This window comes from Aspergillus brunneoviolaceus (genome assembly GCF_003184695.1).
Source record: "Aspergillus brunneoviolaceus CBS 621.78 unplaced genomic scaffold BO95scaffold_5, whole genome shotgun sequence".
NCBI classification, from domain to species: domain Eukaryota; kingdom Fungi; phylum Ascomycota; class Eurotiomycetes; order Eurotiales; family Aspergillaceae; genus Aspergillus; species Aspergillus brunneoviolaceus.
In genome coordinates this window covers 226,167-249,073 of record NW_020290735.1, presented here as the reverse complement: position 1 = coordinate 249,073, position 22,907 = coordinate 226,167, and the positions used below count along the sequence as shown (strand labels likewise).

At 53.3% G+C, this 22,907-nt stretch overlaps 7 protein-coding genes across 7 annotated transcripts; 4 read left to right on the top strand and 3 right to left on the bottom strand.

The window, feature by feature from the left end:
- The first annotated feature begins 198 nt into the window (after positions 1–198).
- BO95DRAFT_404524 (acyl-CoA dehydrogenase mitochondrial precursor) lies at positions 199–3,481 on the top strand. Its single transcript, XM_025583960.1, has 4 exons — positions 199–1,267; positions 1,864–1,956; positions 2,033–2,884; positions 3,023–3,481. The coding sequence occupies exons 1-4, from the start codon at positions 468–470 to the stop codon at positions 3,387–3,389; spliced, it is 2,112 nt and encodes a 703-aa protein (XP_025446768.1). The 5' UTR covers positions 199–467; the 3' UTR covers positions 3,390–3,481.
- A 1,193-nt stretch (positions 3,482–4,674) lies between these two features.
- Positions 4,675–5,961, bottom strand: BO95DRAFT_195562 (bZIP transcription factor). The gene is made up of 2 exons (XM_025580989.1): positions 5,521–5,961; positions 4,675–5,445 (listed from the first exon to the last, which is right to left on the bottom strand). The coding sequence occupies exons 1-2, from the start codon at positions 5,825–5,827 to the stop codon at positions 4,868–4,870; spliced, it is 885 nt and encodes a 294-aa protein (XP_025446767.1). The 5' UTR covers positions 5,828–5,961; the 3' UTR covers positions 4,675–4,867.
- A 3,253-nt stretch (positions 5,962–9,214) lies between these two features.
- Positions 9,215–10,973, top strand: gwt1 (putative GPI anchor biosynthesis protein Gwt1). Its single transcript, XM_025585552.1, has 2 exons — positions 9,215–9,406; positions 9,526–10,973. The coding sequence occupies exons 1-2, from the start codon at positions 9,311–9,313 to the stop codon at positions 10,918–10,920; spliced, it is 1,491 nt and encodes a 496-aa protein (XP_025446766.1). The 5' UTR covers positions 9,215–9,310; the 3' UTR covers positions 10,921–10,973.
- A 192-nt stretch (positions 10,974–11,165) lies between these two features.
- BO95DRAFT_404516 (amidase) lies at positions 11,166–13,344 on the top strand (the record flags this gene model as incomplete). The annotated part of the gene is made up of 3 exons (XM_025583959.1): positions 11,166–11,358; positions 11,497–12,122; positions 12,197–13,344. The coding sequence occupies exons 1-3, from the start codon at positions 11,234–11,236 to the stop codon at positions 13,342–13,344; spliced, it is 1,899 nt and encodes a 632-aa protein (XP_025446765.1). The 5' UTR covers positions 11,166–11,233.
- Positions 13,345–13,624: 280 nt separating this feature from the next.
- pdeA (3',5'-cyclic-nucleotide phosphodiesterase PDE1) lies at positions 13,625–15,918 on the bottom strand. The gene is made up of 4 exons (XM_025580988.1): positions 15,793–15,918; positions 15,617–15,717; positions 14,691–15,370; positions 13,625–14,632 (listed from the first exon to the last, which is right to left on the bottom strand). The coding sequence occupies exons 2-4, from the start codon at positions 15,701–15,703 to the stop codon at positions 13,825–13,827; spliced, it is 1,575 nt and encodes a 524-aa protein (XP_025446764.1). The 5' UTR covers positions 15,704–15,717; positions 15,793–15,918; the 3' UTR covers positions 13,625–13,824.
- A 2,223-nt stretch (positions 15,919–18,141) lies between these two features.
- Positions 18,142–20,677, bottom strand: BO95DRAFT_449585 (SSH4 family protein; the record flags this gene model as incomplete). The annotated part of the gene is made up of 4 exons (XM_025587956.1): positions 18,142–18,905; positions 18,966–19,271; positions 19,371–19,730; positions 20,647–20,677. 4 exons carry the CDS (start codon positions 20,675–20,677, stop codon positions 18,142–18,144), a joined length of 1,461 nt encoding a protein of 486 aa, XP_025446763.1.
- Positions 20,505–22,602, top strand: BO95DRAFT_195368 (aminopeptidase P family protein). Its single transcript, XM_025580987.1, has 3 exons — positions 20,505–20,526; positions 20,584–20,889; positions 20,991–22,602. Exons 2-3 carry the CDS (start codon positions 20,796–20,798, stop codon positions 22,376–22,378), a joined length of 1,482 nt encoding a protein of 493 aa, XP_025446762.1. The 5' UTR covers positions 20,505–20,526; positions 20,584–20,795; the 3' UTR covers positions 22,379–22,602.
- Positions 22,603–22,907: the final 305 nt, after the last annotated feature.

The window sequence follows — 22,907 nt, the reverse complement described above, 5'->3', positions numbered from 1 at the left end:
GACCCTGGAATGACATAAGCACCCTGACGCCTCCTAGCGCCTGCTGCGCCACACGTCAATCATCTCCTACACCGCCACCGATTGATAAGGCGAGCTGTGAGTGGTTGGGAAAGGGCAACAACTGACCTACTACCAGTACCTACACAGGCCCAACGTACCTGATGTGTACAGTACGTCCACTTTTCACCACCACCCCAACGATTCCAATAGAAGAGCGTCCCAAGAGGCGAATTGTGCAAGCCCTTCCAATCGAGACTTTGAATCGCCTAAAATCACTATCCGTGGTAATTGAGACCGACCAGCGGCTACAAGGACCTTTTTTCTTTTTTTAGTATCCCCCCGGCGCTTATGCACTGGCCTCCGACCGTATTCCAGTAAGTCGTTGAGCTACTACTAGCCAGCCCATCCTACAAGCGATCTGGACATCGAATCGCCCCCGAGCCAGCGCTTCCTTCTCCTCCGCAAGCATGGCACAGTTCCAGATTCTTTCCGACCTACACCTCGAGAACCCGCGAGCATACGACCTCTTCGGAATCACCCCGACCGCGCCCTACCTAGCCCTGCTGGGTGACATCGGCAACGTCAAAGATGATGGCTACCTGCAATTCCTCGAAGCCCAGCTTCACCGCTTCAAGATCGTCTTCCTCGTCCTGGGCAACCACGAGCCCTTCGATGCCAGCTGGCCGGCCACACGCGAACGCCTGCAGCGATTCTCCGAGGAGATCCAGGACCGGCGCCAAAGGGCGGCGACGACGCCGTCGCAGTTGGGGGAGTTCGTCCTCCTCGATCGCACGCGGTACCGCCTCACGCCCCAGGTGACAGTCCTGGGATGTACATTCCACTCGCGCGTGAGTGAGGCTCAGGAGGAGACCGTCAGCCACGCCCTGAACGACTTTCACTACATCCAGGACTGGACGGTCGAGCAGCACCGTGCGGCCCACGAGGCCGAGCGTGCCTGGCTTAACGACCAGGTCACCGACATCGCCCGAGACGATCCGCATCATCGCATCGTCATCTTCAGCCATCACAGCCCGACCGTCGCGGTGGCGGCCGTGGACCCGCGCTACGCCGACAGTCCGATCACGTCGGCGTTCGCGACGGACCTCATCGGAGAGCCGTGCTGGGAGCGACCGCAGGTGCGCCTGTGGGCGTTCGGGCATACACATTACAACTGCGACTTCACGGACGATCGGTCCGGGAAGCGGATCGTGGCGAACCAGAGGGGGTACTACTTTGCGCAGTCCATCAAATTCGATCCCGCCAAGGTGTTTTGCGTGTGACTGGGTGTTTAGCGTTGACGACTTTGAAAGTCATTTTCTGTTTGATTTGGAGTTTTTGTTTTCGATTTGATTTGATTTGATTTGATTTGATTTGATTTGATTTTTTTTTTTGATATATAGATTAGTATAGTATATTCATAGCGACAATAGAGCATAGCGTTTCCATTCCTGTGGTAACGCTGCGAGATGCAAGATGATGTTGTCCCATAACGTGCGGGGGGAATGGAATGGTGAAGAATGAATGTCTTTGTCGAACGGATGATCTGCAGTTGGATTAAACCAACCCATGGGAACGCCGCGTTTAGCCGAGGCTCGAAATACCTCGGCCTCGTGATCCCCGGTCATTTCCCCAGAACGCTGGCTTCCCTTTCCCCGTTCCCCATTTCTATTCTCCTCGCTATCTCCTTGACACGCACCTCAAAGGAACCCCCCCCCCCCCCCCCCCCCCCCCCCCCCCCCCCACACACACCCCCCCCCCCCCCCCCCCCCGCCATTCTTATCTCCTGCTGGATTCAGTTTTGTTTCGTTATTAGCCAGCTAAAATATACCCAGTATACCACACTCCCACAATCACAATGACGAGTCTCTCCCGCGTATTGCGGCCTTTGTCCCGCACCGCTGCTTCCGCCCGCCTTATCACGACAAGACAGCCGTTGCGGACCCGAGTTCTTCCTAGGTATGAGGTTTTTTGCGAGGTGTCCAACCACTGGCATGGAACTCAAGAAACTAACCGGGACATTCCGTCCGATCAGTAGTACCCAAGCATTCTCCACCACGTCCCGCCGGCGGGACGTCGACCTTTCCGGGCTGACGCCGACCCCGATCACCTTCCTGTCCGAGACGGAGTCCCTGATGGCGGAGAGCGTGTCCAAGTTCGCGCAGGAGCAGATCAGCCCGAAGGTGCGGGAGATGGACGAGGCGGAGACGATGGACGCGGCAGTGGTGGAGCAGCTGTTCGAGCAAGGGCTGATGAGCATCGAGACCCCCGAGGAGTACGGCGGGGCGGGGATGAACTTCACGGCGGCGATCGTGGCCATCGAGGAGCTGGCGCGTGTCGACCCCAGCGTCAGCGTGCTGGTCGACGTCCACAACACCCTGGTCAACACCGCTATCATGAAGTACGGCGACGCCCAGGCCCGCCGCACCTGGCTGCCCCGGCTGGCCACCGGCACCGTGGGCTCCTTTTGCCTCTCGGAGCCGGCTTCCGGATCCGATGCCTTCGCCCTGCAGACCAAGGCCGAGAAGACCGCCGAGGGTTACAAGCTCAATGGCTCCAAGATGTGGATCACCAACGCCATGGAGTCCGGCATTTTCATCGTCTTCGCCAATCTCGACCCCAGCCAAGGGTACAAGGGCATCACCGCGTTCATCGTCGAGAAAGATACTCCCGGCTTTTCGATCGCCAAGAAGGAGAAGAAACTCGGCATCCGCGCCAGTAGTACCTGTGTGCTCAACTTTGATGATGTCGTCATTCCGAAGAGTAACCTCTTGGGCGAGGAGGGTCAGGGATACAAGTACGCAATTAGCGTGCTGAATGAGGGTCGCATTGGTATTGCGGCTCAAATGACCGGCCTAGCGCTGGGAGCTTGGGAAAATGCTGCTCAGTAAGAGGATCCCCCCCCCCCCCCCCAATCCCCATCAAAATTATCTTCCCATCGCTTAAATTCTCCACCGTATCTTTTATTTTACTTCCGGCACCAAGCGCTCTGCAGGGATCAATTCGCTGACCATGTCCAATACAGGTACGTCTGGAACGACCGCCGACAATTCGGCCAATTGATCGGCAATTTCCAAGGCATGCAGCACCAGCTGGCCCAGGCGTATACCGAGATTGCCGCCGCCCGCGCGCTGGTCTACAACGCGGCTCGGAAGAAGGAGGCCGGCCAGGATTTCGTCCACGACGCCGCCATGGCCAAGCTGTACGCCTCGCAGGTCGCCGGGCGCGTGTCCAGCTCCGCGGTCGAGTGGATGGGCGGAATGGGCTTTGTACGCGAAGGCATCGCCGAGAAAATGTTCCGGGACAGCAAGATCGGGGCGATCTACGAGGGCACGAGCAACATCCAGCTGCAGACCATCGCCAAGCTGTTGCAGAAGCAGTACACTCGCTAAAAGTCCTCAGGTTGTATGTGGTGCTTGACAATCAGCATTGGCCGTAGTCAATAGTGCTAACCGGTAATGAATATATTCGAACTACTACGTACCAAACTTGGCTCTAGAGTCCTAGACTCACTAGATCGAAATGGCGTGATTGGATTAAGCTCCACTTCCGCGTAAAAGGGCCTTCTGCTCGTCTTTTTTTTTTCTTTTTTCTTTTTTTTCTTTTTTTGGGGGGGTTTCCTCTCTCTGTTCAGTGTTGTCTGTTCCTAGTTGCGGGCTGGGAAAGCGGGCCCCGTCTTTTTTGGAGCTCTTCAAACTCCAAGTCTCGGGGTCGATTCTTCTTCGAGTCTTAGCCTGGGAAAATAGGAAAGGAACCTTCCCCTCCCATCGGAAATCAGAACCGATCTACTACCGTAATTGCGGATGCATGTATGAGTATTTTGACAAGTGGGCAATTGTGAAGGACGGCCCCCGGTAATCCTCTAGTCTAGTAAGCGATAGAAAATGCCAGAACAGGCTTCCATGATGCTCGTCTAATCCGATCGGAAGCGGATTACATGAATGCATACAAAAGGGAAATTGATCATCGTGGGAGGATCGTGGGACGGGGCCATCGGCTGGAGCCGATAGTCAGCCGTGAAGTCTTTATCCAATAATGTAGCACAAAAGGTGAAAGGTCCTGGAGATAATAATGGAATTGAATCCCACGGGAAGAGATTTTGGATTTCGGCATGGTTCAAATTTCGATCAAGCACTTTGGAGTCCCGTCAGCCCCGGCACTTCAGGTGATGCTTTGCATCAAGCACAAATCTTGTTGTCTATTCCTGGGTAGCTCGTGGCTTGTGTGCAGAGCCTCAAGGTGTTGATGATAATGACTCGGATGGTGCACCTGCACCCGGGTACGTGGGTTTTGTAACCGGCTCCTCCCCGAGCCGGGCTCCGGCCCAGTACCGTGGTTTGCTCCATTCGCGCCATTCACACTCCGGAAATTTGGTAATAGCAAGTGGGTTTTGATTTCACCCTCGCTTCTCGAACAAACGAATCTTGCAGCCTTGCATAATGTTAACTTTCGCTTATCTCTGACTCTGCGGACTTGGTTATACATCCTTTTTCTGGACGCGCAATCGTGCACATCGTCCCGATCATGCCGGTGAAAGATGTGCCAAGCTCGTGGCGTATCTCCGTCGGAAAAGTCAGGGATGCTGTGCCGGAACTTTGTTAGGCCTGCCTAACAAGCCGACCTCCCGGGCGCTTTAGTCCGAAGGCAGGGTTGCGGGGAGGGGTGGTCTGGATAATCTCACGGCTGCTGCAAGATCCCGGAGACCGAGCAGTCAAATCTAAACTCGGACCAATCTTTTAATCCAAATCATTGGGCATTATCCGCACCCTTTCCCGCTGGACAAGGGAGACGAGTGGGTTTCATCGCTTGCCACGGATCATATTATGCTGGATGGTGTAGCCTCTGCGAGCCTCTTCTGATTCTTCAAAAGTCACGATTGATGATGGCTCCAGTCATAGCTATACTCGCTCCTCGGTTGTGTCGAATGTGACGGGATGGTATGCTCGTGATATTGCTGTGGTGCCTGGACAACAGGATACCCCGATGATTCTCTTTCTGAAGAACAAGTTGGCACCGACATCGATCGTTGACCTGCAACACAGGGTATTTGGGGTTGGGTGTGGTGTGAGCTCTCTTGCCCGAGACCACGGATAGCCTCGGGGTGGTAGCCCTGCGGGTAAGGCGGGTAACCCGAATCAGGAGGCTGGGCCGGTTGTGCACAGAGGGAAGAATTGTAACTAATATGGGCTGAAGCGACCGGTAGCGGGTTGGGCGCTTGAATGTGACTTTCATAGACATATGGCTCGAGCCTAGCCCCATAGCTTGTGTCCGAAGGTTCCCCTACGGAAGATGTCCGAGCTGAACCGTATGGTTGCCACTCGGGAGCAATGGATGTTCGACTTGATGTGGACAGCACCGAGGCCGCCCTGGAAGCTGGATTCAAGCTCAAGGAGTCCGGGAGATGAGGTGAAGGTAGCATGGACCCGGAGGGAGTGCTGTATGAGCCATCTGACAAGCAATAAACATGATGATCAGCAATTGGGGCATGATAGCCTATAGGGAGGGATACACTTCGTCACTCACCCAGGCTTGAATGACCCTGCCTGCCTGTGGCCAAGGCTAATTGGTGTCTTAGAGAACGAATCTCCATCTCCATTGCGGTATTTCGTCGGACTATCTCGTCGAACCGGTCTCCTTTGATTTTCAGCTCAGCCACCTGATGCTCTAGACGCTCGATGTGCTCCTTTGTCCGCTGACGAATGGTTCTTTGAGCCTCACGGTCATTGGCACGCTTCCTTTCTAGTTGCTCGGCAGAGAGCGACGTCACTTTCCGTGCTCCAGCACGCGATTCGCGTTTCTTCGTCTGCGGAGGTTCCGGGGCAGGGCTCATTCTGCTAACCGACTCGTAGCCAGCTTGATAGTCTCAGTGATCAAAGAAGCGACAGTCATATGGGACAAGAATATATGTGAATGGGGGTGCGATAGGCCCCAGAGGAAGACAGAGAAGCAGAGAAGTTGGAGAGAAGCAGTTCTCTCAAGATGCGACTATAGCTGTTCCGAATGCGTGGGTCGCACTAAACTAGCTATATATATGTTTCCAGCGGGACAAGAAGGAGCCACCAGATTTTAAACAAAAACAAGACAGGCGGTTAAGATAAGTTAGTAATCGTTGTTGAGAATTATGGTTAGGAAATGGACCCATTTTGGCTCGGGCTGTGAAGCCCCATTCCGGAAGGCCGTCAGATTCGCGCGCAGGTTTAGGCACGTAAACTGTAAAGGTAAAGCCCCCTCCGGGGGAACCTTAGTAGATCGTGTACATAGCAAAACGAGGGAATAATTTAAGACTAAGAGGGGGGAAGAGGATTCCCCCCGCCTGCTGTCCTCTGTGAAATTCTTCCCAACATTACTGGTCATTCCCAATGGTCTTCTTTTCTAGCCTCTAACAGGGCCAATGGTCACTAAAATCCCTGTATAGTAGGTCAGTAGTAAGTAGTCAGCACGCTATTACGACGGGGTTGTTCCGGCGCTGCGCTATGTGTGCTTTGCCGACCTCCGCCTCCCCCCCCCCCTCTCTCTCTTCCCAACCTACAAACCTACAAGCATACTCCAAGGCTCTCCGGGAGGGAGGGGGGAGGTGACTAGGCAGACTAAAGATTAGACATCCTAGCCGGGGTTTGTGATGGAATGGCTGGTGCGACGGACTGCGTCGCCCCTCTCCCTCGTCAGGTGCCCGACACTGCTAAACACCGCTGCATCGTATCAGACCAGATGAAAGCAGATCTGGCAGGGTGTCATTTGTCCTTGCAGCACTGACTGAAAGCAGCATTGTCGGAATAAAAGCATCCAGAGAGCATTGTCCCTCCCACAGGTAGAGGTTAGCCAATCGGTGGATCTTAGTCTATCCGGGCCACATGGCAACCCCGATTGAGCGGCGGATACGGCCCTCTAAGCGGGAATAAAAGAAAACCTCAGTATGTCATGGCCTCGCCAGAAAAAAAACATTCACGGGCTTGAATTGGCTTTTGAGAGCCTCTTGGCAACTTTGTCTCCGACAGGTTGGGAGCTGACCGAAGAACAAAAAGTGGCAATTGAAGGGGGGGGAAGGGGGCCGCTCCTAGGGCGATGGGGCATCGCTGGGGCACAACCGACCTTCTCTGTAAGGGTTGGAAGCAGGCCAGCGGACCTGGAACAGTGGGCTTGAATGGGCGAAGCGTGTGAGAAGTAGCAGGAACCACGTACGTACCGAAGCTCCGAATGCACAGTTCTGGCGATCTGCGACCTCTGTAGTGGAATGTGCTGCGCAGTCAGCGAATCTTAGATCTCAGCCGGCAATCAGCATAAATGACAATTGGCTGAACGTGGACCCTTCTAGTGTCTAGCCTTGTGATTGTGAACGAATTGCGCATCCCTCGTCTTAGCGCCAGTGAGACTTACTGAGTACTAGGTAAGATCTAACCTAATCCCAAAATGGTGAGCTATTTCCGAAACCCGAAATCTCCGCGACAAGACTTTTTCCGGATTTGGTGGGAGTTGAGAGAAGTTGCGAAAGTCTCTCCCAGTTTCAGTGAAGTCACTAAGCTCTCGCTAAGCCGGTTCCATGGTTGCATCTGAATGGTGCTCGCCACGAGGATGAGTAGATCGGATCCACCCCTCAACCCCCTTATCTTAGCCTCCTTGAAATGAGAACTCGATTCGCTGAACCGAACGGAGACGAGGAGAACTTTAAAAGGTCAATCGGGATACGGCGAGGAGCCGAAAAGGCTGGAACTCGTATAATAGAAGCCTATCGAATAATCGCAGAAGCACGATTTCTCGGCCGTAGCGCAACGCCGCATTCGTGGTGACCTGTACTAACTGCTGGTGCCGGTCTGAACAGCAGGCAAGCTTCAAGACAAGCCAGCGTTGATCTGCGACGAATTGGAATACGGATGGCTGATTTCTAATGCATGACGCATGGTCTCTGTCTGCTGTTCAGTGGGCACTGGGTTAATGCTGAAATGCCTCCGATTTTGTTTCGAGACTCGTCTCGTATGCCGTTAGTCCTAAAGACTGCAGCACCAGAAGGATGAGAGAGACCCTCTCGCGACCACTGCTGCGACGACTACCGATCATCATTCGCCCAGAAGAAGCTTCCGGCAAAAGCAACCGATTTCAGAAATCTAAAATAGAACGATGAATTGAACTGAAGCCAAGGTGCAGCCTCTGAGCCAGCCATGACGTGGGTGCCACTTCGATCGAATACCGGCTATTGGTGGCGAGGGGCTAGGAGTTCGGAGGGTGATCTCATCGATTGAACAATACTAGAGAGCCTTGCAGTTGCGCTGATAGCAGCTGCATAGCATCATTTCAGGCTGCATCGTGGTGAGACCTGGTAGAGCAGTAGTAGGACAGTCTTGTCCGAATCTCGATCGATTTTGCAGGAGTCTCTCCACCGTCCAACGCCAGAAGCGCTACTGCGCCTTTGAAGAAATCCATGACGGCCTCGTTTCGAGCATGAGAGCATGCAGAGCTACGCAGCCTACGACTGCGTACATGGTCACGCCCCGGAGAACCTCCGTTGCATCCTTGTTACGTTCCCTGCTCCCATCGTATTCGAATATCCCGTAATTCCCTGGAACTATAGGGCTGGATGTCCAATCTATGAAGCTGGAGCAGAACGCAAGGAATGTTCATACACACCCTGATCAGCATGAGAAGGCCCAAAAGCCGTGCATCATAGCCGTGGGCATGATCGTTGCCTTCTATCTATTGCACGTGTTCGAGCGCCTTGTCCTAGATTCCTTTGTGCGCTTCGTGGCTCAAGTGAGGAGTGTAAGGTGTAAGATGTACGTCGTAGACATCGACTAATCTGCTGGGTGATGCAAGCTCATCGGACTTGATTTAGAGACAAGACAATGCAGACCAGGTCATGACGACACTAATAACAGGCGACCGCTATAGACCAGGGTGTGTCAGCTCGCTATCAGGCCGTTGTCTCGTGATTTGCGAGGGGGGAGGGAGGGGGGGCTACGCAGGGAATCAAAAGGATGAAAGAAGACCATGCGAGAGATGTTAAAGGCCGGGAATCACACGAGGGTGTGTTCTAGCTTGATCAATTGCCTGAAGATAACAAGAGCGCTGTTTGTTGTGATGTTAAAAAAACCGGGCGACAGAGAGGCGGGGAGACCCGGCGCCGCGGACAATTGTACTTACCTGATTTGGCCATTTTGGACTCGGCAGCCAGCCAGTTGTTGTTATGCTTATGCTCTCCGCCTTCATTTCATTCATCAATTATTCACAACCCACTTGTCCCCCCATTCTCAACAACAAACATCCACACTAATGCAAGATTAACTTCTGGCTTCTCTTCAAGGCGCTCAGCGATTATCAGCCTATGGATCCGAGCTACAAAGCCCGTAAGGAGGCTTTTGTGTCCAATCTAACCGGTGGAAGCATCTTCGAGATTAATGCGGTGACCTTGGTAGCTCCGGTACGTTGTGTACACATGTCCAAAATTGCCCCAGTGTGTACTAATCTTCAAACTCAACCTGCCTCATCTCACCTCATCTCGTTTCTTCTCTTTCTCTTCTGATCCATGATATCTTCTAGGCCGCTATTCTTCTTTGGTCCGTCCTCCAATCCCGCCTTTCCTTCTTCTCTCCATACACTCCCGCGGCGCTGGTCACCGATTTCCTACTCAATATCCTTGCGATTCTCTTTGCAACCACCGTGTATTCTGCAGCACCATGGACTCTAAACGCTCTTCTTCTCGCTCCGGCTCTACTGCTGCTGCTCAATTCACGACCCCAACCCGCTCAAAAAAAGGCCAAGCCACCGCCGCATGCTTCGATATCGAAGAAAAGTGAATCCGAGCCCGATCACTCCCTCCCGATTCTCCCTTATCTGACAACCTATCGGGCATGTATGATGGTCATCACCTGTGCTGCCATTCTGGCCGTGGACTTCCGTGTGTTCCCTAGGAGATTTGCCAAAGTCGAAAATTGGGGAACCTCGCTCATGGATCTGGGAGTTGGGTCGTTTGTGTTCTCTGGAGGGGTGGTCTCGGCTCGCTCAGTTCTCAAGAGTCGTCAAATTGGAGGCCCGAAGAAGTCTCTGGGTCAGCGACTGGTGGCCTCGACCCGCCACTCCATTCCTCTGCTCGCCCTGGGTCTGATCCGACTGTACAGTGTCAAAGGTCTCGACTATGCTGAGCATGTGACAGAATATGGCGTGCATTGGAACTTCTTTTTCACCCTAGGCTTCTTGCCTCCCTTCGTTGAGATCTTTGACACCCTCGCTGCGCTGGTCCCAATTTACGAGCTCTTGTCCCTTGGAGTTGCGGCTTTGTATCAGGTGGCTCTGGAATCCACTGACCTGAAGAGCTATATACTGGTTGCTCCCCGGGGACCTGACTTGCTCTCCAAGAATCGGGAAGGGGTGTTCTCGTTCGTAGGGTATTTTGCGATCTTCCTGGCTGGCCGGGCCATTGGTATCAGGATCATGCCGCGCGGCACATCCCCGTCCACCACCCCGCAACAGGCCAGGAAACGCGTGCTAGCTACCTTGGGAGGCCAGGCTCTGGTTTGGACCGGGATATTCCTGCTCAACTCGACGTATGCGTTAGGCTACGGCGCAAATCTTCCGGTGTCGCGGCGCCTTGCCAACATGCCATACGTAGTATGGGTGTCGGCTTTTAACAACGCACAGCTTTTCGTGTTCTGTCTCCTGGAGACAATCTTCTTCCCATCCGTCCATCGGACCTTGGGAAGAGAGGGCGAAGCGGAGCGGGTCTCCTTTGCAACCAGCCCGATCCTTTCGGCCTTCAACAAGGGTGGACTGGCGGTGTTCTTGGTGGCCAACCTTCTCACCGGCGCGGTGAATTTTAGCGTTCCTACCTTGGACCTCAATACTGCTCAAGCCATGGCCATTTTGATTGGGTATCTCGCAATCCTGACGGGGGTTGCACTGGGGCTGGACGGGGCTGGTATCAAATTGGCACTCTGACGCGCGAGAAAGAAAGTGCAAATATTGTATTAGATGATGAGTGTAAATTGATCAATCCGACAAAATTATAGTGCTTCTCACTGATTCACCAGAGACATGAATGATGGTAGATTGTCCGGTTGATTTAGCATCGAAGCACATGGTGAGCCGCGGCTCCGCAGACAAAGGAGGAGCTCATGTGGGGAATTAATTTGGCTCGACGGGTTTGAGCGGAGCCACTACTTCTTCTTCCTTCCACCCACCCACCTTCCCTTCTTCATACTCTTTTTCGCACTCTCTAAACCTCGAATGTGTCACTGAAATTACGCGCATCATGAGCGCAAAACCCCAATTCTTCCAATATCCGGAAGTACGCGAAGGCCCTTCCGTCCCCTATAAAAATGAAGACCAAGTGATCCCAGTCTTCCGAGGCATGCCTCTAGCAATTGGAGCGAGCCTGTAAGCTACAACTGTCTTCCTCTACCTATCGCTGCCACCGAGTGATTTCCAGCCTGTGCCTTCAGCCACCTTCTTTTCCCCCAGCGCGCGCCTTCAATAACAAGGATAAGAAGAGCTAAGCCACCTCAAACCGTGCAGGATCCAGCACGTCGGCTTCATCCAGGACTACTTCTGGCGCAATGCCGGCTTCAACGTCATCCGCGTCCTCCCTCTCGACGACTATGCCCCGCGCTACGACCCCACCGTGATTCCGTTCCTCGACTGCGCGACTTCATCATCATCATCGGCATCAACTACGACGACGACGACGACCGTACCACTACCCGTCCCGACCCAGAGACGGAAAGATCACACGGGATACTACACCTCCGCCGACTATGTGGCTCTATATCAGTCGGGGCAATTGACGCCCTCGGCCGTGGTCGAGGCCTTGTTACCCCTGATCCGGCGCGATGTGGACTCCGCAGAGGAACAAAAGGGCGGCCGCAAACACTCGGTCGCGTTTCTAGAGTCGCAGGCCGAGCGGGTTCGGGCGGCCGCGGCGGCGTCGACGCAGCGGTACAAGGCGGGCCAGCCGCTGGGGCCGATGGATGGAGTGCCCGTGGCCGTCAAGGACGAGGTGCACCTGGAGGGGTACCAGCGGACGCTGGGCAGCAAGATCGACTTCAAGGGAAAGTATCAGGGGACCTCATGGTGCGCGAAGCAATGGGAAGATGCGGGAGCGATCATCATCGGGAAGACGACCATGCATGAGCTGGGGCTAGGTAATTCCTCCCTTCTATCTTCTCTCGATAAGAGATCAAGAGAGACCTGACAAGAAAACCAACACACCGTCCAGATACGAACAACAATAACCCCAATTACGGGACCCCGCGCAATCCCCACAACCACGACTACTACTGCGGCGGCTCATCTGGCGGCTCTGGCTACGCCGTCAGCGCCGGTCTGGTGCCCATCGCCCTCGGCGCCGACGGCGGTGGGTCGATCCGTATCCCTTCCTCCTTCTGCGGAATCTGGGGGTTGAAGCCCACGCACGGCCGCATCAGCGGCACGCCGACCGTCTCGCTGGCACCGACGGTGGGCGTCTACGGCCCGATGGCCAGCAGCCTCGACGACCTCGCTCTGGCCTACCGCATCATGGCAACGCCCGCTCCCGCAGCCCAGGATCCCATCTCCGCCGCTTTCCCGCCCCCACTATCAACCTTACCACCATCCTCCTCACCTTCAACGATCCAAGAAAGTCAACCCCCAAGAAGAACAATAGGTCTAATCCCCGCTTGGCTCGAACGCGCCCACCCCACCGTCCGCACCTGCTTCGACCAAGCCGTCACTCACCTCACCACCACCGCAGACCACGAAGCCAGGGAATTGGGAATCCCCTACCTCCCCGAAGGCCAACGCGCCCATGTCCTAACCATCATGGCCGAAATCGCGTCCGGCCTGCAAGCCGCCCAAATCAGCCACCTCTCCGCCCCAAACAAGGTCCTCGTTTCCATGGGCATGTACCAGATCACCGGCCAGGATTTCCTGGCCGCCCAACGCCTCCGCCACTGCCTCATGGCGCATCTGGCCCACTTGTTCCAGCAACATCCCGGGCTGATCATCTGCACGCCCACCACCCCGATCCCCGGTTGGAAGATCCAAGGGCCAGAGGATTTGACGCGCGGATTGTCCGATGGGGGTACCTCGGTTCGGAATATGGAGTATGTCTGGTTGGCGAATTTCACGGGGTGTCCGGCGATTTCGTGTCCCGTCGGGTGGGTGGATGCCGATGGTGGTGATGGTGGTGATGGTGGGAAGGTTCCGGTCGGGTTGATGGCGATGGCGGAGTGGGGAAAGGAGGAGGAGTTGATTACCTTTGCGAGGGAGTTGGAGGGGGTGTTGGGGGCTGCTGAAGGGGGAGGAGGAGGTATCAGGGTTCCTGGTGGGGAGGGGGCGTTGTGGGAGGATATTATCGAGTTGGCCAAAAGGGCAAGTACCGCTTGATATCTGAACAATATACGAAAGATGATATGTCGATGAGCTGTCAACAAAAAGCATTGACTGCGATTCTTTGTGGTTTATAATTATGTGGAGGGTTCCTGCCGAACAAGGGGACTACGTTTCGGTGCTGATAATATGCCATGTGGGTAGGCTAATAGCCTCATTGAGCCCGTGTAAGGCAGTCAAAACTGATTTACTAAGAATACACTTCGTGACAGAAAACAAACAAGTAATAACAATAGCTGCTAGCAGCGATGGGACGTACAACGCGTAGACCACAAGTGAAACAACGTCCTAGCAAATGTGGGTATTCAAAGAACTCTATACAGTATTAAGAATAGAAACAACGCAGGCTTAATGCCTTTCTCGGGGCAGCTGAATGACAGCCTCGATCAGCCTCAGAAGCACATATTTATGATGCTGCTTGTGGACCAGACATCTAGAGATAACCTCATGTAAGTAGAGAATGGCCATACAACCAAACTAGATGAAGATGCTCTCCCCCCGGTCAGGAACACGGAATTCACATCCCAGCCCGGCAGATTTTCCCTGAGCTTGGAGTTCACGAAGAATGCGTTCCGCTGCAGGGGGACCGTCGGTCAGATGATCCTTGATATGGATAACGTAGACCCTCAATCCAGCTAGGGGCGGCTCCGGCCATGTGTGTGTTGTGAGAGGATCAGAACTCTCGGCGAGTTGTGTATTGATCCCAACATCAGTCGCCGGTTGTGAGACGGTTGGGCTTCCTCCTTCTAGCTTCTCATCGGGCTCCTCGAATGATGCCTTGGCACGGGTGTGGCGACGGGTGCTTCGGTTGGATCCTCGGCGACTCGAAGATTGGCCCTTCTCTCCCGTGAGAGCCAGTCTCTTTGATTTGGGGCTGAGGGGTACATCTGTACCCACATCGGGAGCGGACGCACGTTTGCGTTTCTTGGTTGCATTGGATTCCGGAAATTTGATCTCCTTCACAATGCTCGCAAGCGCTGTCAACTCGGAGATTAGATGTCGTGGACAAAGATGTCCGTAAAGATAATCGTCCTCAACGTCATCGTTGTAGGAACACTCGATAAAGATCGCGCGCAGCTGCTCACTAGCAATCTTCGGTGCCGCTACTTCCCAGACGCGCTTGTTGCGCGGGTTCCGGGAGATCGAGTCAGGCTCAACATCACCAAAAATCATCACTTCTCGTTTCGCGATCGGACAGCGTATGAAGAAGACAGAGCTTTCGACTGTGGTCCATTTTTCTTTTACAGGACCCCGAAGACCAGGCGAGTCCACCGGAGAATAGTACCTGACCTCAAGTTAGTACCCTTCGATGCGCGAACCAGTGAATCTACATCTAAGCTTACCCCGTGTCTAGCTCATCTGTAGAAAATGAAAAGCCCCCAGGACCGATTTTCATCGGACCCGGGCCATAGGCTGCGCTGCTCAGCCGATGGTGGACGTCGTTCTCCGTAGGAGGATGCAGTCTGCAGCTTCCATGGCTAACACCAAAGCACTTCGCCACCAACCCCTCACATACTCGTTTGTATCCCCTCTCATCACCAATTCCCAGCATTGCTTCGCCTCCCTCGCGTAGGCGCTGATAAGTTACCAGCCCAGCGCCCCCCTCCTCATCTGACAAATTAGGCCAGATCACATCATTGAATACGTGGGTCTTGATGGCAGTGACCACGGACGGCAGAGCCGCAATTGTTTTCGCGCCATTTCCAGCTTCCAAGGCTGGCGTATTGATTGCGAACGCTGAAAGATGGTCCAGGTGGGGATGTGTGATGAGAATGGCACCGATAATGTGGCGGAAGAAATGTGCCGCGTTCGCAGGAGCATTGTTACAAGGCAGCTCGAGGCCGCTGAATGGTCCGACGTCCAAGACAGCTTGGTGATTGTCGAATTGCTCGAGAATGTTGATGACTCCGCAGAGAAGGGTCCCTGCATCCACTGCGATTACCGAATTTGCCGACCATTTACTCGATGTCGAGCGAACCAGTAAGCCTGTGACCCGATCTTCGCGTGGACCTCCCGTTGGGCCCTTTCAACCAAGTGTTAGCCACGAATTTTTGCATGCAGGCGACGCCGAATGAAACCGGAGAGAAGTCACACCATGAGAGCTGCACAGATGCAGCGAGAGGGTGCCAAACCGCATAGTGAGGGTGGAGCAAGTCCAGAGGATTGAGGCCGGCATGTCTTAGCACAGCATATCAAACCGGAGAACAAGCCATATGGATCGATTGGTAGACACAGGGTGTGAGACAAACACAAGTCGCGGCTAACTTACCAGGACAACTACTTGCAAACCTGAGGTTCCTCCTTCACTGCCCTTGGAAGGCGTTGCCTCACCATCGCGTTCCCCCACTTGCTGCATGTTTCGAGCCGTTTCTGATGGGATCATCTTGTGAGCATAGAAAAGCAACGAAGGAATGGTGTAGCACGTAAGGCAGGCTTTTGACTCACACTTCTCCCGTTCCTAGTCAAGTAGTTTCTTCGCCCCTTCCAAATGCCCGGCCTCCTGCACGGAAACACGTCCTAATGGGATTTATGACGCTGGTGGTTGCGACCTACGCGTCAGTCTCTGCTGGAGTCTAATCTGCGCCCAAAGCGTTCTCTGGCAAATCGAAAAGTATCTTAGCCTGTAGAGGTTCAAACGATATTCAAGATAGTTCCAGTGAGAAGCGTGTGATGTGACCGTAGACTCTCCGCGACAGAGCGGTTGGTCGCAGAATGGTTGGTTACGGTACAAGAAGCGCCGCCCTCCTTGATTTGACCTTCCGGCGGTTGTCGCGAGCAGGTAACAGGTTCCTTGCTCGAAGCTGTGTCACCAGGACAAGGAAACGGAGGAAAGAAACGGTAGACCCAACTGGTTGTCCTCCTCCAGTTGAAGTGACAGCCAGCGAGAGATTTGAGAGAGTCCCGGCGGTGCTACCCCACGAATCTGGGGCACAGCTCTGTCACACCCCAATGGTTGGGAGCAAGACGCTAATGCGCACCCTAAGGGCCCCAGTGATTTGGTGGCTGACAAGTGGGCGGAGGAGCGTTGGCGATCAAAAAGCCTCGTAGAGTAGTGCCTTTGAAGTCGGGCACTGTATCAGGGAAGCCGCCGGGGGACGGAGACACGAGAGAAGCAGAAGTAGGTTTGCGATACATGCGTATGATAGGGTCGATCACTTATTAGATATCAACTGGGGTGGTGAGTTAAGAGAGGAAGAGAGACGGAGGACCTGTGGGGAGGGGGAAATACGGATCGAGCACCCGATGACGCCGACGATAACTTAGCAGCTGGACGAGGATTTCGCAATGCGCCCCTCGTTTGGAGGGCAAACTTGTACCAGTTGACTGCCTTCACGTGTCAAGAGGAGCGACGCGATCATGAATGTCAAGAATTTTAAAAAGAAATCAGCCAAAGGAAAGGTAGTAGGAGGGAGTGACTTGTTGTTGGAGGACAAGTTGAGGTAAAAAAGAAAAGGTAGGTACAAGTACAGATACTGTACGGAGTACAACGCAATCAATTATCAATTGAAGGCTGGCTGGCGGGTAATGACGTGAGACGATAAGTTGATAGTATGAGTAAGTTAGCCTCCGCTGCTCTTATTTCCTCTTACGCTCAATGAAACACAGCGGAAGGAAAGGTTGAACCAACAGATATAACAATCTGGAAAGAAGAAAATCAACAGCCTCAAACTTAAAAGGGGGAGGGGGGGGCAGCAAGAAAGAAAAAGAAAAGAGCCCTGTGAGAAAGAGTGATTTCCACCCGGGGCCGGGTTGATTCAAAGTTCGATGGGCGGAGCAGTGGGTAACTCAAGTTACTGGGCAAGTTAACTGAGTAAGTAAAGCTAACTTCAAGGTTCGATTCTAGACTCCATTAGTTTAACCCCACGAACCACTCACTGTCTACATCACCCTTCTGATCTCCTTCTCTATTATCTCCTTTAGTCATATCTCCTTTAGTCATTTAATTTACCCCAGATTGCTCATACACATCGTTGATTCAATTCTCACCGTGCCATTGACTTGACAGGTCTGACCATTAAGTTGAATCTCCTTGCAGCAAGGATTTGACACTATCAAACTAAGCGGCTGGCGCATGCTTTTCCTTTCTCAACAATCTCAATCCGGCCCAAACATCATGGATGTTATTTTCAAGTGAAGCTCCGGTCCATTTGTGGATCAAAAGCCAAGAGGGGTTCTCGATAGCATGGGACGTGGCTAATGGCGTCGATATTTATGATCCACACAAGCGCTTAGGTCGGTTGCTATAAAAGAACCCACGTGCGAATTAGAAAGCCCAGCGACAGGCCAAGGCATGCCTTACAGAAGAACACCCAAGTGCTCAAGAATAGCATCAGGTGAATGATGGATTTTGTACTGTGCAAACACCAGTAAAGTGAGAAGAAAAGGAAAAAGAAAAAGAAAGATAATTTGGGGATATCATCATCGACACTGTCGCATTGGACACGCTGAAGTCCAAGAGGAAAAGAAGTCGTCGTACGCCGCGCAGAAACGGAAGTCACAGCTTTGCGCCTGAGAGTCCGTGAGAGATGATGACTCCCAAAGCCAAATCGCAAACGAACAACACCGTGACCGAACCGTATATACGCAAAGGAAAGCCAGAACATCATTGCCACATCTAGCGGCGAACCCATGAAACCCAGCCTGAAAAACAGTTCGCCTTGAGAAAGAACGCCCGCCGTGGCCGCTAAAAAATAGATGAACAGAATAAATATACCGACAGATTCAATGGCTACCACACCCTATACACACCCGGAACATATGGACGAACATCACGGAACGGAAGGAAGAGCACCCTCAATGACCTTCATCCGTGTAAGGATCGTGATCATTACGGTTGCCGACCGCAGCATCGTAGCTTGGTATCGGAGGCTGATCCTCGAAAGGGATATCATCGCCACCTCTTCGGCTGCCATCTGGGCTCGAGTACTCCGGAGGTGGAACCTGATCGAGATCGTCCGTGTTCAACAAGGGTGCCTGCTCAGTGTCTCCAGCATTGGTACGACTTGAGCCTTCACCAACATCTTCGTGGGAGGGTATGTGAGCGAGTTGGGCGAGAGAGATATCGGTCGGAGAACGCACGGGACCCGGGCTAACGGATGGACCGAACCTGAGGGTAGAGCTGGTTCGTGCATTATTGGCGTCTTGGTATACTCGCTGTGATATCTGCGCAGCACTTTCTCGACCAGATTCGAGAAGGATGCTGCCCTGTTCGCTCCCATAAGGAGGCGGCGGCGCCAGGCTGCCGGTCATCGGAGCTAGACCCCATTTTTTGACATTCGCTTCGATAAAAACGAAACCCATCTGGCCAAAGTTCACATGCACGGTGCAGGGTCCGTTGGCCCCAACCGTCGGGAAGAAGTTTTGGGATTTTTGTCCGTGCGCCACATCTTCTAGCTTCTTGCCGTTGCGAGTGAAGAAAATCGTGCCTGAGCGCGGTCGATACCCAACACCAATAACGTCGCCTTGGAGAAGCGGGGGACCATAAGGCGTTGGAGCGAAAGGCTGATTGTATCTCCTGTGACCTGTTGACTGATATGCGACCGAGGATTTGTGATACCCTGTCAGGTAGATAGTGAGTTAGTAGGGTGAATCACCCATCTATGACCCTTGGGACGTACCTGGTAATTTGAACAGAGGGTACGGTTTCGTGGTCATGCCAATACTGATGAGGGTGTTCTCCGGCTTATCATAGATCTTAGCCTCCCAGTAATATACGTCATTCTGTTTCGGAACCGGCAGGTTGGTCTGGACACTGCATTCTGAATCATAGAACTCAATCTCAGTCCTACCCTCGACAAAGCAGTTGGCGATCTCTAGTTCGGGTTGAAACTCCCAGGCCGATACTCCTTTTTCTTGGATCGCGAGGAACTGAGACAGCGAGATGTCGGTTTGCGTAGACTCGGGTGGGTTGGCCTCGATAAACGCTACCGAGCAAATTAGCATGCCACGAATGCACGCGAGACAGGCTACAGGTTTTGCGACTGGTGGCGACCGCATCGAGCGACGGAGAAGAGTAAACTCACCTTTTGCTCGCAAGTATTCCGACCGCGACAAATCATCCATGGTTTCCAGAGCCTCCGCTTCCTCGCGCAAGAACGCCTGTTCATCGTCGAACTCACCGGGTCGGCCGATGCGATCGAGTATGATCCTACCGCGCTGAGTGTACTTGAAGAAAAAGAAGACCGCGAGAACAAGGACTGCAACGGCTGCTGAGCCAAAAGCGGACAGGACGCCAATCAGAATGCCCTTCCCGGTCGAACCGGAGGAGTTGCCACTGATGCCAACCAGACCGCTATTGTCTTGGGGCATTGCCGACAGAACTCGATCATGATCGGAATTCGATGCCGCTAGGTGAGGATCAGTCGGCGGATGAGCAATGGTGGCTGGAAAGTGGTTGACTAAAGTCGAAGGAATATTATAGCCAGAGGCAGCCGCTGCCTCATATGCCCGCATCGTTCATTGACTGGCTCGATGTCTCAGGCTGGCCGATTATACGATAGGTAATGAGAAGGGACGGGTTGGACCAGGATTCAACCAAACGAACGGTGACGTGGGAACACTAAAAGATAAACAATATCACAATGAGGGACGAGGTGAGGTGAATGACGGAGGAGACGGGAGAAGAGATTAGATTATGAGATGATGAAGCCCGAAAGTTCAACGAGAAAGTAGGCAGAAGAGTAGGAAGAGAGAGTGAAAGATGAGTGAGAGCCAAAGTGAGAGCCCGAGAGGCGCATGTGGGGAGGGGGGCAAAAGGCAGCGACGCTTCCGGGCGATGCGTTCGGATGACGGCGTATCAAGCCACTTTTTTTATCAGCAACCATTCCAGGCCCTCGCTAAGGGTCTAAGACAGAGAGGGAGTGCATGTGTTTGTTGGTTGGCTGGCTGGCTGGCTGAATGTCCCATTCAACCGGAATTCTAGTCATAAGGTACAGAACTGGGACAATTTAACCCCTCGTTCCTGGATCAATCTTTATCTTGCACAGTACGGAGCACTTGCCTGTTTTCTCTCTCCCTCCAATGCAATGCAAGGCCGCGACCACATGAGGAAAAATGATGATGACATCCTCATTGTTATCGCTGGTACGGGACTGGTAAGATACGGAACAGATACGGGATCGCCCGCAGTCACTCTTACCCCATTGCGGGTAGAGATCGCGTATCGGCTCCGTCTGGCGCGTACGGACTAGACTATGAACTAACTGGAACGTTAACTGACTCCCTCCCTCCCTTCAGGGGACCCGCGTTCCAAAACACAATCAAATGCCAGGCGCTTATCTCCACGCTTGATCTTCTCACCTCCTTCGTTACCCTCTCTTCCTAGTCTCATCGTTGTGCTTTGTTCCCTTCCTCCTGCGTGGAATCCTCCTACTTCCGGGCCATCCCCTCCTGCGCTCTACACATTGATTTAGTCCTCACGTCTTGGCTAGCGCCTGAATTTCCAAGCAATGCGTGTCTCAGCTCATCCGGATCTTGTCTCCGATCTGAAGGTCTGCAATGTTCGCTGGTCCGTCAAGGGCCATGAATTCGATAAATATCCAGGTATGCTTGCATGTTAATTGCCGGTTTGCTCTGCCCCTCCCTTTCTTCGATAGAAACACTTGGTTGGATATTTGTTCGACGCTGACAGACAGTTTGCACAGCCAAGCAGCATGCGCGCAGGGTCGCGATGAAACTGGGGGTTTCTAGCGGCCTTATCTATCTTGCCGGCACACCAACAATCAATTGGGGCGATTCGGATCAACCGCAGACCTTCCGACAAAGACGCTACTTCTACTACCTCAGCGGCGTGGATGAACCCGATTGCTTTCTGACCTACGATATCAAGAAAGACCTGTTGGTTCTCTATGTTCCCGACTTCGATTTGCATCGGGCGATCTGGATGGGGCCCACGCTGACCGTCGACGAGGCTCAACGGCGGTTTGATGTAGACCGAGTTCGCTACCATACCTCCCTAGACAAAGATATCGCGTCCTGGGCCCAAGGGTACAACGACACCGCGCCCGTGTATGTTCTTCATACGTCTCAGCAACCCGAAATACCAGCCACCAAGCTCCAGATAGACCACGAGCACCTGCTTCCTGCGATGGATGCGGCTCGAGTCATCAAAGACAGCCATGAAATCCAATTAATTCGCCAGGCAAACATCATTTCTGGCCTGGCTCATCGGAAGGTGCTGGAGAAGATCCACAAGATGACCAACGAAACACAGATCGAAGGACTATTTCTGGCCACATGTGTGTCTCACGGCGCGAAGAACCAAGCGTACGAGATTATTGCTGGCTCGGGTCCCAACGCCGCGACCCTCCACTACATCAAAAACAATGAGCCTCTGAAAGGTCGACAGCTGGTCTGTTTAGATGCGGGGGCGGAGTGGGAGTGCTATGCGAGCGATGTCACTCGGACGTTTCCCCTGGGCGCGGAGTGGCCCAGTGAGTATGCTCGCGACGTTTATCAAATTGTAGAGGAGATGCAAGAGGAATGTATCCGGCGCATCAAACAAGGGGTACGATTTCGAGACTTACAGCTCCTGGCACACAACATTGCCATTCAAGGGTTACAAGCACTGGGCGTACTCAAGCCTGGACCTGTAGAGGAGATCCGTGAGTCAGGGGCGTCGGCAATTTTTTTCCCTCACGGACTGGGACACCACGTCGGACTGGAAGTCCACGACGTCTCGGAGAGGCCAATCACGGCCCAGGGTCAGCGGGGAAGACGCGACCTGGTGCCGCCCACTAGCCTTTCGTTTCCAGTGTTAGAGGAAGGTATGGTGGTGACGGTCGAGCCCGGCATCTACTTCTCTCAATTGGCGCTGGCCAATGCTCAGAAGCAACCGCTCGCCCGACACATCAACTTCGTCGAAGCGGTGAAGTACATCCCAGTCGGTGGAGTGCGGATCGAGGACGACATCCTAGTGACGAGGACGGGATACGAGAATCTGACGACAGCGCCAAAGGGCAAGGAGATGCTGGAGATCATCCGTCGCGGGATCGGCAATAGCCGGGGGGGCCATCAGTCAGTTGTATCTTGACTGCTTTCTCCTCAGTACACTACATGAGTAGTAGACAGCTTTGTATCCCGGGTTGCTTGGCGGAATCCAGTCCGTGTTTCACAGGCCCTTCGACTGTCTAGACCGTTTAGCGTGTGTGGATCGTTACTAATTCAGTCAGAGACATTATCATTGATGGAGTCGAAATGTGAGTAGTGCTTCAAAGACTCTGTGGGCTTCTTTCTTCCTGTGACTACCATAACCCTACTTTTCAGGCTATACAAATATTGAAACGAAATCTATAACCTTCACAGCAGGCATCTCACCCAGCGTATCTCAGAGATCGAACCTTCAAATCGTACTCTGCACAGTACTTATCGTAGTTGATGGGATATGTACGGAGACTGTACCTAATATGGCCGAACTGTCTTCAGCGGCAGCGTGAGCACCAGCGGCACAAAATGTCCCCTGATGCGCATGTTAGCTCGGTCACTCTATGGAGTCCATCAACAATTTTTTAATGATCCTACCGATTGATCCCACAGCAAACCCACCCTGGCGGAGAATGACC